The 14,797-nt window shown below is 40.5% G+C and overlaps 1 protein-coding gene across 2 annotated transcripts in view; it reads right to left on the minus strand.

Annotated features, from left to right (window-relative positions):
* UBE2R2 (ubiquitin conjugating enzyme E2 R2) overlaps nt 1-14,797 on the minus strand; it is a 108,925-nt gene that overhangs the window by 18,019 nt on the left and 76,109 nt on the right. For both annotated transcript variants that reach the window (XM_030817576.1, XM_030817575.1), the window contains exon 3: nt 3,863-3,960. In XM_030817576.1, the coding sequence (XP_030673436.1) occupies nt 3,863-3,960 (98 nt within the window). The remainder of the gene's footprint in view (nt 1-3,862; nt 3,961-14,797) is intronic.

A 14,797-nucleotide genomic window follows, 5' to 3' on the forward strand; every position in this document is an offset into this window, starting at 1 on the left:
TGTCTCCCTGTAGCAAGATGAAATAAATATGAGGAACTAAGAAATGTGTTTCTCTTCTAATAGATAGCAAATGACTGCTTCACATTAGACCCAAAAAATTCCTTGAAAATAATAGCTGCAACCCAAGCCAGCCAGGTAATATCCACCATTCTGGTAGGTTTACATGCATTATTCACTTAAATTCTATCAACAACCTACTGAGGTAGGTATTATTCTTGTATAGATAAGAGATTCAGAAGGCGGGTGTAGTGTGAGCACCTGTAATCCCAACACTTTGGGACGCTGAGGCAGGGGCATCACTTGAGCCCATGAGTTTGAGACCGGCCTGGCCAACATGGTGAGACCCCATCTTTACAAAAAATTTAAAAATTAGTCCAAGTGCTTTGGGGCACACCTATAATCTGAGCATTTTGGGAGGCCAAGTGGATCGCTTGAGCTCGGTAGTTCGAAACCGGCCTGAGAAACAAAGCAAAACCCCATTTCTCTATAAAAAAAATACAAACTCTTGACCAGACACCGTGATGCACGCCTGTGGTCCCAGCTACCTGAGAGACTAAGGTGGAAGGATTGCTCAAGCCCAGGAGGTTGAGGCTGCGCTGAGCCGTGACCGCGCCACTTCATTCCAGCCTGGGCGACAGAGCAAGATCCTGTCTTAAAAAAAAAAGAAAGAAATATAAGAAAAAAACATTCAGAGGGATGATGGTTTTCAAGGTGAGGTGTAAAAACACATTTATTTGAATTTAAAAAGAAAGTAACTTTTTTTCTGTCTTAAAAAATATATTGGTAAGATATGCTGAAATCTTTAATATATCTATTTTCTCAACTCTTTCTAAATAAATTGGATGGAACAAGGTACCCAAAGGAATGAGTAACAAACATAATCAACAGTCATTTGATACATCTTGAAGAGCTTCTATTACAAATCAGGAAGCTTCCAATTCTTCACTTTTGATAAACCTGGAGATTCTAATCAAGTTACTAGTTTTGTATCGGTAAAAATGTTTAACAAATGATTGAATAAACAAATAAATGAGGAAGAATAGATCAATCCATGCAGAAGAATTCAAAATAATTTATATAGATACCCTGGCTTCAAGGAGGTATAGCCACCCTCTCCTTAGTTGTGGGCTATGCATATTCCTTCCAAGGAGTACAGAATGAAAAGTTCGGGAAAGAGCAACTTTACAGTGGAGAAAAGCTAAAAATATTATCTCAGGCAGGTGATGAAAGGTTTCCCATCAACAGAGATAAGCCACACTGATAGTAAATACTTCAGATATGACATAATTAAAATGGCACATTACTTCTCTGGTCTTTCTTCCCCAAACCTATAACCCTAGACTAATCATGAGAAAACACATAAGAAAAATCTCAGCTGGGGGACATTGTACAAAATACCTGATCAGTGCCCCCTAAAATTGTCATCAAAAACAAGAAAATTTATAATCAAGAGTTGCTTAATAGCTAGGTATGGTAGCATATACCTATAGTCACAGCTACTTGGGAGGCTGAGGTGAAAGGCTCACTTGAGCCCAGGAGGTCAAGGGTGCAGTGACCTGTGATAGTACCGCTGCACACCAGTCTGGGTGACGGGAAGACACTGTCTCAAAGACGAGAGACAGAGAGACAGACAGAGACAGAGAGAGAGAGAGAGAGAGAGAGAGACAGAGAGAGAGAGGAGTTGCCCATGAAGACATGACTATTAAATATAATGTGATGAGCAGGGCACAGTGGCTCATGCCTATAATCCCAGCGCTTTGGGAGGCCAAGTGGGGAGGACTGCTTGAGGCCAGGAGTTTGAGACCAGCTGGGCAACTTAGTGAGACCCCATCTCTACAAAAAATTTAAATACATATACGTATACACACACATATATATATAGATATAGATATATATTTATACATATGAAATATTTTGGAGCAAAATGACGACAGGTAAAAACAAAGGAAATGTGAAAGCGTATGGACTTCAGTTAGTTATAATGAATTAACATTGTTTATTAACTGTAACCAATGAATGACACTCATGTTAGATGGTAATAAAGAACCAGAGTAGAACTAGGATAAGGTAAGAGTAGGGATTCAGGCTTGAAAATCTATTCCTAAGTAAACATAGGGAAATGAGAATCATATACATTATTGTTTAGTAAATACAGCTCTTCAAAATGATGCATACATATTTCTTAAAGCTGTAGCTGAAGACAAAGCAACTGAATATAAGAAAGATGATTTTTTACATGTTAAAAGACAATACGTAATTTTATTTTACTAGGGGCAAAGACAATAAGGAGATTAAGAATAACTCCATCAAAGGTAATGCAGTGAGGCTTCTGTGGTGGATATTACTGGCACCCAGGAAGAGTTTAGATGTTTTGGAAGCAAAACCTGCTGCACTGTGTGATTTACAGGCCCTGTTTTTGGAAAGCAGTTTGTTTTATTCTTTATATCATTCTATTATTTATATATGGCTGCAGAACAAGTGAAACGTATAGTCTGGTTATTGTCAGGATATGAAGGAAGCCAAAACAGTGTGGAAATGTAATTTTGTAAATTCTTTCATGTGACAGTTGTAAGCATCATTTTTTCAGAGTATGTATACAGTGTGCTTGGATATCCTGTCTTGGAGAAGAGGCGCTGTCACCTTCTAAAGGAAGAAGGAATAAAATCGGTTCTGGAATTATGCCAAATTATGTTAGGTCCACCTCTTGGTAGTGCCAATTTATTCAGTTTACAATCTCCAGTGATTCTTAAGACAAAATGTCAGGAAATTTGACCCTGGTGTTCTGAAAGATAATTCCACTTGCAGAAAACTCATGATTTATTTTCCCTCTTTGTTTATTAGTTATGTATTTCATAACACAGTAGAAAATATGGATTTCACCAGGCCAGTTTGCCAATGTGGCAGCCAGTCAAACACACAACCAGTTCTAAAATACTCCACGTTCAAAAACCTCTTTGGAAATTGGCATTCTTAATTAAATTAAATGTTAAATTTAAATTGTGGTTCATTAGACATGTGCTTTAGGAACAACTTATAGCTAGTAATATTTAACTTTATTAATATTCCTTGTCATATTCTAAACAACTATCTTTCCCAAAAACATTTTTAACAAAACGGTATTTCATTACATAGAAACATTACAATCACAGAAATCTAAAACAAGCTAGAAAAATTAGTTTGTGCATTGACTTAGTCTCAAAATTCCATGCAGGCATAAAAAAGACTCAGATTGTGAGAATACTAAAGTTGAAAGCAAAACTCCCTCCACACAGCCTGGCAAAAGTGCAGCATTGTGTTTTTTCCCCTGTTGCCAGATGAACCATGGTTATGGGCTTAATGTAAACGTTCAGTTTCCTTACAAAAATCATTTCATCATATCGTCAATGTTCCCAATAGATGTAATGCGTTTCCATTTCATTGTGAATTCTAAATAATGAGCGCAGGTAAACCTTTGAGGTTCAGCTTGGCTTGAACCAGGATACACATGATTAAATGCTTATTCAAAACTCTTTCATCTGGAAGTCTTACAAGAAGGCTTGTTTTTGTTTTACTGCCTTGCTTAAAGTGTTTCAGTATTTCCAGTTTGACTTCCATCTCATACCAGAAGGTGAAAAGACATTGGAAATGATTGCTCTTTCAGTGAATTTCAAAAGAAGTTCTGGGTTTGATTTTGGGTAAATATTTGGCTTTGTTTTCAATTTTCTGACCTGGATGGCTCAGCCTTTTGAGGTATCTTTATAATAGATGTAATTTTATTATTCTGATGGTGACTATATTTGCAAAATAAATTAGAGAATTAAGCCAATTAAAAAAAAAAAAAAAAAAAAAAAAAGAATAACTCCAAAACCAGATTCCTCCTTACCTCACATTCTGAGTTGGATTCCACCTTTCAGAAGGCAGTTCTCCACTCTGTGGGTCATCTACAGGCGGATGAAGAATTGAAATGCATACATCTCCATTCTATGAGACACAAACATTACATTCAGTAAATACTCAAAAAGTGATGTACAAAAAGGGACATTGGTTCTAAAGTTTCCTTTATTCCTGGAAACTGCTTTTTCATCAAAGGAGAAAACAATTCTGCTTTTTATGTTCAACATCAAAGATAAATAATAATTAAGCATTTTAAAAATATAATATTTATTTTGACCAATCTCCAAGGTATATTTTCTAGTGAGAAGACTTACTATTCCTATAGTACGATCCTGATAAAAAATTGACTGGGGCTGGGGGCGGTGTCTCACGCCTGTAATCCTTGCACTTTGGGAGGCCAAGGCGGGTGGATCACCTGAGGTCAGGAGTTTGAGACCAGCATGGCGAAACCCCATCTCTACTAAAAATACAAAAATTGGCTGGGCGCAGTGGCTCACACCTGTAATCCCAGCACTTTGGGAGACCAAGGTGGGCAGATCACAAGGTCAGGAGTTCGAGACCAGCCTGACCAACATGGTGAAACCCCGTCTCTACTAAAAAATACAAAAATTAGCCAGGCATGGTAGCAGGCCCCTGTAATCCCAGCTACTCAGGAGGCTGGGGCAAGAGAATCGCTTGAACCTGGGAGGTGGGGGTTGCAGGGAGCCAAGATTGTGCCAATGCACTCCATCCTGGGCAACAGAGGGAGACTCCGTCTCAAAAAAACAAAAACAAAAGACAAAAATTAGCCGGGCGTGGTGGCGTGCGCCTGTAATCCCAGCTACTCAGGAGGCTGAGGCAGGAGAATCGCTTGAACCCGGGAGGCAGAGGTTGCAGTGAGCCAAGATAGTGCTCCAGCCTGGGCAACACAATGAGACTCCACCTTAAAAAAAAAAAGACAAACATAATAAATCAAGATTCAATTGTCTTAGAAGCAGCCAAATATATATCCCTTTGTTTTCAGATATATCTGTGTACCTGGAGTACATAAAAAGGAAGAAAAAATATCTAACCTTGCTTAATATCTACTCAGATAGATGCTATGTCAATAACCATGGCTTATATAAACCAAAAATATGCCTCGCAGCAAATGTTAACATCCTCAAGATATAGTTAGAATGACTTCCCACTATGGCTATTATATTTTGCTTCATAAACTTACACAACTTAATCCACAAGTACATTTAGGTTAATTCATACACATATGGATTGCCTACCATATGCAATACAGAACACAATTCAATAGAAAAGATAAAGTTAGGTAAAATACAGTGACTTATCTCTTGGGACTTAGCCTAACATGGAAGGTAAGATTTATTTATTTATTTAATTTCTTTCTGACTTTAGAGATGGGAGTCTCACTATGTTACCTAGGCTGTAGCGCAGTGATTATGCGTAAGACAACCATGGTGCACTGCAGCCACTAACTCCTGGCCTCAAGTGATCCTCACACCTCAGTAGTCCCATAGCTGGGACTCTATGGTGTGCTACCACACACGACTTAAGATTTATATTAAAAAAAAACTGGAGGTATAACTATATAAAGTACAAAAATCTTACATATACAACCCAAATTTAGACAAACAGAAACTATATGAATATATATGTAACCATTATCAATATAAAATATTTTTAAAATAAAATTAATACAAAATATTATATTCTAAAACACTGGCTTATGGTTAGATACCATAAGGCATGTAAAAAGTTACTACAGAAAAAAGGAGAGGCCAGGCACGGTGGCTCACACCTGTAATCCCGGCACTTTGGGAGGCTGAGGCAGGCAGATCACAAGGTCAGGAGTTCGAGACCAGCCTGGCCAATATGATGAAACCCCATCTCTACTAAAAATACAAAAACTAGCTGGGTGTGGTGACACCTGTAATCCCAGCTACTCAGGAGGCTGAGGCAGGAGAATCCCTTGAACCCAGGAGGCAGAGGTTGCAGTGAGCTGAGATCACGCCACTGCACTCCAGCCTGGGCCACAGAGCGAGACTCCATCTCAAAAAACAAAAACAAAAACAAAAAGAAGAGACACGGGCATGGTGGCTCACACCTGTAATCTCAGCACTTTGGGAAGCCAAGGCGGGCAGATCACCTGAGGTCAGGAGTTCAAGACCCGCCTGACCAACATGGAGAAACCCCATCTCTACTAAAAATACAAAATTAGCCAGGCGTGGTGGTGCATGCCTGTAATCCTAGCTACTCGGGAGGCTGAGGCAGGAGAATCACTTGAACCTGGGAGGTGGAGGTTGTGGTGAACCGAGACTGCTCCATTGTACTCCAGCTTGGGCAACAAGACCAAAACTCCATCTCAAAGAAAAGAAAAGAGAAACTTGGTATATTTGGGCAGTGAATGCATGGGAGGTGGGGTGGAAGATAAAAGGCTTTGTCGTTGAGGAAGCTTTGAGATGAGCTTTCCTTTAATAATAACAATTTAAACAACCTATGGGAAATGTAGAAATGAGTTTTTCTGGCCAGGTGCAGTGGCTCACGCCTGTAAACCCAGCACTTTGGGAGGCCGAGGCGGGCAGATCACTTGAGGTCAGGAGTTCGAGACCAGCCTGACCAATATGATGAAATCCCATCTCTACTAAAAACACAAAAATTAGCTGGGCATGGTGGCACACACCTGTAATCCCAGCTACTCAGGAGGCTGAGACAGGAGAATCAATCCCTTGAACCCGGGAGGGCGGAGGTTGCGGTGAGCCAAGATCATGCCACTGTACTGTAGCCTGGGCAACAAAAGCGAAACTCTGTCTCAAAAAAAAAGAGTTTTTCTGAATCCCAGGACTTTGGGAGGCCGAGGCCGGCAGATCATGAGGTCAGGAGATCGAGACCATCCTGATTAATACAGTGAAACCCCGTCTCTACTAAAATACAAAAAATTAGCTGGGCGTGATGGTGGGCGCCTGTAGTCCCAGCTACTCGGGAGGCTAAGGCAGGAGAATAGCGTGAACCTGGGAGGTGGAACTTGGAGTGAACCGAGATCGCGCCACTGCACTCCAGCCTGGGCGACAGAGTGAGACTCTGCCTTGAAAAAAGAAGAAAAAAAAAAGGAGTTTTTCAGGAGAAATAAGCCAACACTATAAATAGTAGAATAAAATATGCTTGGGTACTTGTATTTGTTTTCTATTGCTACGGTAATAAAATACCATAAACTTGGTGTAAACACCACAAACTTACAATTTTACATTTCTGTAAGTCAAAGTCTATCATGTCTCTCACAGGACTAAAAATCAATGTGTTGACAGCACTGCATTCCCTTCTAGAGGCTCTAAGGAAAAGCCCCTTTCCTTGCCCTTTCTAGCTACTAAAGGCCAATCTTTTCCCTTGGACTTCTTCTATTTTTAAAAAAATGTCAATGTTTCATTTTTCTGGGTCTTTCTTCCAAAGTCATATCTATTCTAACTAATTTTATGCCTCCCTCTTCCACTATTAAGGACTCTTGTGATTACATTCGGCTCCCCTGGATTATCCAGAATAATCTCCCTATTTTAAGGTCAGCTGATTAACAACTTTAACTTCTCTCTGACATATAACCTAACATTCACAGGTTCCAGGGATTAGCATGTGAACATTTTGGGGGAACCATTATTCTACCTACCTCAGTAGTAAACAGCCTCGTTTTGATGAAGAATAGGGCATAAAAATTAGGCCACGCAGTTGGACGCGGTGGCTCATGCCTGTAATCCCAGCACTTTGGGAGGCCAAGGTGGGTGGATCATGAGGTCAGGAGATCGAGACCATCCTGGCTAACATGGTGAAACCCCGTCTCTACTAAAAATACAAAAAAAATTAGCCAGGCGTTGTGGAGGGCGCCTGTAGTCCCAGCTACTCAGGAGGCTGAGGCAAGAGAATGGCATGAACCCAGGAGGCGGAGCTTGCAGTGAGCTGAGATCGCGCCACAGCCTGGGCGACAGAGCGAGACTCCGTCTCAAAAAAAAAAAAAAAAAAAAAAATTAGGCCACAGAAGTGTGCTACTTGGTTCAGAGCGTAATATATATTTAAAAAACAAACAAACAAAAAAAACACAACCTTCTTAGTAGTGGAATGAACTGAACAGATTTGCATTTCAAAATGACATATTAGAAAATAGGCATCCAAATTGACACAGACAATGGATTTGACAAAATCTAACACTCTTTCATGATAAAAACAATCAGAAAGCTATGAATAGATGGGAATTATCTTAACATCATAAAGGGCATTTATTAAAAACCCACAGTTGCCAGGCACGGTGGCTCACGCCTGTAACCCCCAGGACTTTGGAAGGCCAAGGCGGGCAGATCACCAGGTCAGGAGATCAAGACCATCCTGGCTAACACGGTGAAACCCCGTCTCTACTAAAAATACAAAAAAAAAAAAAAAAAAAAAAAAAAAATAGCCAGGCATGGCACGGCGCCGGTAGTCCCAGATACTCAGAAGGCTGAGGCAGGAGAATCGCTTGAACCCAGGAGACGGAGGTTGCAGTGAGCCAAGATCGTACTACTGCATTCCAGCCTGGGCGACAGAGTAAGACTCTGTCTAAAAAATAAAACCAAAAAAACCCACAGCTAACATCATACTCAGTGGTGACAATGGTGAAAGACTAAAAGCTTTACTCCCAAGATCAGGAGCTTGACAAGGATGCCTGCTTTCACCACCGCTATTTAACACTGTACTGGAAATTTCTAACCAGAGTATTTAGACAGGAAAAGAAAAAAAGGAAACTGAGTTGAAGGGGAGAAAAGCATCTTTATACACAGATGACATGATCCTATATAAGAAAGCTACAAAAGCTAATAAATTCAGGATACATAGGATACATAATCAAAACTCAGTCACTTTTATTTTTATAAACTAGCAAAAGTAACCTAATAGGATATTATGAAAACAACTCCATTGATAATTGTCATTTAAAAGAATAGATCTGGCCAGGTGGGGTGACTCACACCTGTAATCCCAGCACTTTGGGGGGCCAGGGCTGGCAGATCACTTGAGGCCAGGAGTTCGAGACCATCCTGGCCAACATGGTGAAACCCCGTCTCCACAAAAATACAAAAAATTCGCCAGACATGGTGGCTCATGCCTGTAATCCCAGCTGGTCAGCAGGCTGAGGCAGGAGAATCGCTTGAACCCGGGAGGCAGAGGTTACAGTGAGCTGAGTACAAGCCACTGCACTCCAGCCTGGGCGATAAAGTGAGACTGCATCTCAAAAAAAAAAAAAAAGAGAGAGAGAATAAATCTAGTCATGGAAAGGAAAAGACTTGTACGTTGAAAACTACAAAACGGTGCTCAAAGACATTTTAAAAGACCTGAAAAAATGTAGGGTTATGATGTTAAGATGGTTCTATTCCCCAGTTTGATCTACAGATTCATTCAACACAATCCTTATCAAATCCTACCTTCCCATTTTACAGTTATTGACAAGGTAATCCTAAAATTTATATAGCAATTTAAGGGACCCAAAGAGCCAAAAGAATTTGGAAAAAGAAAAAGTTGGAGGATTCACACTTCCTAATTTTAAAAATTACTACAAAGACAACCATGTTGTTCAGTACTGGCATAATGACAGACATATAAACCAATGGAACATAATTTAGAATTGAGAGTCCAGAAATAATCCAATACATTGATGGCCAATTGATTTTGACAAGGATGCCAAGTCCATTCAATGGGGAAAAAACAGACTCTTCAATAAATGGTGGTGGGACAACTGGATTTCTACAAACAAAAAAACGCAACTGAACTCCTGCCTCATGTCATATACAAAAATTAACTGAAAATAGATCAAAGACTTGGAAATAACTGCACTTCATTAAAATGGAAAACTTTTATGCATCTAAAGGACATTATCAAGAAAGTGAAAAGGCAACCTATAGAATGGGAGAAAACATCTGCAAATCATATATCTGATAAGGGTTTAATATGTATAATATATAAGGAATTCCTAAAACTCAGTAACAAAAAGATATCCATTTCAATAATAGGGAAAGCCAGGTGCAGTGGCTCATGCCTATAATTCCACCACTGTGGGAGGCTGAACGGGGAGGACTGCTTGAGGGCAGGAGTTCAAGACCAGCCTGGGTGACATAAAAAGACAAGGTCTCACTTTGTCTCTCAGGCTGGAGTGTAGTGGTGCAATCTCAGCTTACTGCAGCCTCTACCTCCCAGGCTCAAGTGATTCTTCCACTTCAGCTTCCCAAGTAGCTGGGACCACAGATGACAGCCAGCAAACCTGGATAATTTTTTAATTTTTTTTATAGTGATGGAGTTGCACTGTTACTCAGGATTGTCCTGACTCCTGAGCTCAAGCAATCCTTCCACCTTGGCCACACAAACTGCTGAGATTACAGGTGTGAGCCACCACACCTGCCCCCCCCGCCCCCAAATTTTACTAGTCAGGTGTGGTGGCACACACTTGTAGTCCCAGCTACTTGGGAGGTGGACGTGGGAGGACTGCTTGGGCCCAGGAGTTTGAGGCTGCAGTTAGCCATGATTGGGCCACTCCAGCCTGGGCAACACAGCAAGACCCCATTCCCCAAAAATAAATGAAAAATAAAAAATGAGCTAGGACAGACATTTCTCCAAAGAAGATATACAAATGGCCAATAAGCACATGAAAAGATGCTCAACATAAACCATGTGGGTAATGCAAAGCAAAACCACAATGAGCTACCACTTTACACCCACTTAGGATAGCCATATTTTGTCCTATTTTTTTAAAATATAGAGATGGTGATCTTGCTATGTTGCCTAGGCTGGTCTCAAACTCCTAGCCTCAAGCAATCCTCCTGCCTTGGCCTTTAAAAGTGCTGAAATTACAGATGTGAGCCACTGCACCTAGCCTTTTTTTTAAAAAAGGAAAATAACAAGTGTTGGTAAGGATGTAAAGAAACTGGAACACACACACACTGCTGGTGGGAATGTAAACAGTTCAGCTGCTATGGGAAAAAATTTGGCAGTCCATTTAAAAGATGGCTGGGCACAGTGGCTCACATGCCTGTAATCCCAGCACTAACAGGAAAATGGGTTTAAAAAAAAAAGAAAAAAGAAGGAAGAAAAAGTCAGCTGGGCGCAGTGGCTCACACCTGTAATCCCAGCACTTTGGGAGGCCAAGGCATGTGAATCACTTGATGCCAGGAGTTCTAGATCAGCCTGGCCAATATGGCAAAATCCCGTCTCTACTAAAAATACAAAAAATAGCTGGGCGTGGTGGTGCACACCTGTAATCCCAGCTATTTGGGTGGTTGAGGCATGAGAATAGCTTGGGGCCAGGAGCAGAGGTTGCAGTGAACTGAGATCCTGACACTGCATCCCAGCCTGGGCAACAGAGCGAGACTCTGTCTCAAAAAATAAATAAATAAAAAGTTAAACATAGAATTCCCATTTAACCCCACAATTCCACTCCTAGGTATGTAACCCAAAGAACTAAAAACAGGTACTCAAAAACTACATGCACATGCATGTTCAGAGCAGCACTATTCACATATACAAAAGGGAGAAACAATCCAAATGTGTCCATCAAAAGATGAATGCAGAAACAAATTGTGGTATATCTATATAATGCAACATTCTTCAGCCATGAAGAGGAATGAAGTACTGATACATACTACAACGTGGATGAACCTCCAAAATATTGTGCTGAGTGAAACAAGCCAGACACAAAATGTCACATACTATATGATGCTATTTATACTAAATATCTGCAATATGTAAATCTATAGAGACAGAAAGCAGATGAGTGGTTGCCAGAGATTGAGGGAACATGGGAACGGCAAGAAATTACTTCATATGTAGTGTTATTTTAAGTTGGAGTGATGGAAACGCTTTACCACTACATAGGGGTATTAATAGTTGTACAACATTATGAACGTACTAAATGCTATTGAATTATTTATTTATTTATTTATTTATGAATGAAGGATACAGTCTTGCTCTGTCACCCAGGCTGGTGCAGTAGCATGATTATAGCTCACTGCAACTTCAAACTCTTGGGCTCAAGGGATCTCCCTGCAAATTGCTTACTTTAAATAATGGTTAATTTTATGTATGTGAATTTCACCTCAATAAATTCTTTTTTTTTTAATGAGGAAGTTATTGGACTCTAGAATGGGGATTCTAAAAGATAAAATGAAGAATTATCTAGCCTACACCCCATCCAAATCCAATTAAATAAAAATTTCCAGGATTCTTTTTAATAACTTCTCCACATGATTCTGATATATGGCCAAATCTGGGCATGTCAATACTTAGGAAACCTTTTCCCTATACCTTAAAATGTTAAGAGAAAATGGATAAGATCTGTAAATCCAAGAATTACATAAATAAGCATAAAATCCTGCTTGTGACAAGTTATTTACAAACCAGAGCTCAGCTCTGAAAAGTACAAATTTAGAGGCCTAAATATTAACATATTCTAAATGATGGCTAATGTACCATATAGATAAACCTATAATGTATATCCCCATAGAGCAACTTATAAAAAGCTCCATACTGTGTTCTACAACACACTAGTAACTATTAATAAAACAATCAGCAATTTTTTTCTCTGAACTTTCCCCTCAATTTTGTAATGAACCCAAAACTGCTCTAAAAATTAATGTCTATTATAAAAAATGTTTAGGTACTAATGAACAGTGAAATTCTATGTGTTGCCGTATCTGTGAAGTCTGTAGTAAAGAAAGTGTTATATGAACTCTCATTGTAATACAGTTTGTGAAAAATATGGTGCTCATTGGTTGTCTACTTTTTAACAATATGACCAGAATGTAACCAGTAACATATATATTAAGGCTCACTAAACACAGTGCAAAGCAGAAAGGAAATAGACTGTGCAGTACAATCACTGATGACAAATTCCTATCAAATTTCCTTAGTCTTCCTAGTTTTCCCTTGATACTAATGAATTTCACAAATATGGTAATGATGAAAATATAAATATATATATATACACACACACATACATATACAGAGTTCACTGCAGCCTCAACCTTCTAGGCTCAAGTGACCCTCCCACCTCAGCCTTCCAAGTAGCTGGGACTACAGGCATGTGCCGCTATGCCTGGTGAACTTGCCTCAGCCTCCCAAAGTGCTGGGATTATAGGCATAAGCCACTGTGCCCAGCCAACAACAACAAAAAGTTTTGCAGCTTTAACTCAAGGAGAAGACAATTTTAAAATAAATCCACTCATGTAACACAACAGTTATTTACAACTTTTGGGGGCTGCAGTAATATATCTATACATTTATTTAATAAACTGTGACCACAGTGCTTGTCTTTTGATTTATTTATTTTTTGAGACAGGAGTCTCGCTCTGTTGCCCAGGCTGGAGTGCAGTGGTGCAATTTTGGCTCACTGCAACCTCCGCCTCCTGGGTTCAAGAGATTCTCACGCCTCAGCCTCCCGAGCAACTAGGATTACAGGTGTGCGCCACCATGCCCAGCTAATTTTTTCTATTTTTAGTAGAGGTGGGATTTCACTGTGTTGGCCAGGCTAGTCTTGAACTCCTGGCCTCAAGTGGTCCGGCTACCTCGGCCTCCCAAAGTGCTAGGATTACAGGCGTGAGCCACCACACCTGACCACACCTGTCTTTTTAAAATCATAAAAGCCAGGCGTGGTGGCTCACTCCTGTAATCCCAGCACTTTGGGAGGCTGAGGCAGGTGGATCACGAAGTCAAAAGTTCGAGACCAGCCTGGCCAAGATGTAAAACCGCGTCTCTACTAAAAATACAAAAATCAGCTGGGCAGGCACCTGTAATCCCAGCTACTCAGAAGGCTGAGGCAGGAGAATCTCTTGAACCCAGGAGACGGCGGTTGCAGTGAGCCAAGATTACGCCATTGCACTCTAGCCTGGGTGACAGAGCAAGACTCCATCTCAAAAAATTAAAAAAAAAAAAAAAAAAAAACATGACATAAGAAACTATTTTTGGCCAGATGGGGTCTCTAGATCTCTATTACCACAAATACCAACACTGGCCCTCAAAAATTTCAATTCTGATACCATTTCCATACTGCTATGAAGGTTAATAGTCTCATGAGAAGAGTTTCTTATGATTCCTTTGACAACATCAAATTTAATTCCTAAATATGATTTGTCACTTCTTCCCCCACCCACCCCCTCCCCGCAAGACAGAGTCTTGCTCTGTTGCCCAGGCTGGAGTACAGTGGCACGATCTCAGCTCACTGCAACCTCCGCCTCCTGGGTTCAAGCAATTCTCTTGCCTCAGCCTCCTGAGTAGCTGGGATTACAGGCACCTGCCACCGCGCCTGGCTAATTTTTGTATTTTTAGTAGAGACGGAGTTCCACCATGTTGGCCAGGCTGGTCTCAAACTCCTGACCTCATGATCTGCCTGCCTCGGCCTCCCAAAGTTTTGGGATTACAGGCGTGAGCCACCGAGCCCAGCCTTAGCTTGATCTCAGCTCACTGCAACCTCTGCCTCCCGGGTTCAAGCCGATACTCCTGCCTTATCCTGCTGAGTAGCTGGGATTACAGGCGTGTGTGCCACCACACCCGGCTGATTTTTGTATTTTTAGTAAAGACGGGGTTTCACCATGTTGACCAGGCTGGTCTCGAACTCCTCAACTCAGCCTCCCAAAGTGCTGTAATTGCTGGGATTACAGGGTGAGCCACTGCGCCCGGCCTATCACTTCTTTAAAAACAAAACATTTGTGTGTGAAAAATATCTACACATTTATGGGATATGCATGCATTTTATTGTAGAAAAATTCATTATGAATATGGAAAAAATTTTATATCATGATCTAATGGTATCTCATGGAAGAACTAAAAGCCTACGTACTGAAAAAAAAGTGGAAAGGGGAGTGTAATTACCTACCTACACTTCGTTCCTGTAGAGCTTTGACTCCTTTATCCTATTTTTCTGTTTCTTTTTGGAGAG

Source organism: Nomascus leucogenys, chromosome 8 (genome assembly GCF_006542625.1).
Source record: "Nomascus leucogenys isolate Asia chromosome 8, Asia_NLE_v1, whole genome shotgun sequence".
NCBI lineage: Eukaryota > Metazoa > Chordata > Mammalia > Primates > Hylobatidae > Nomascus > Nomascus leucogenys.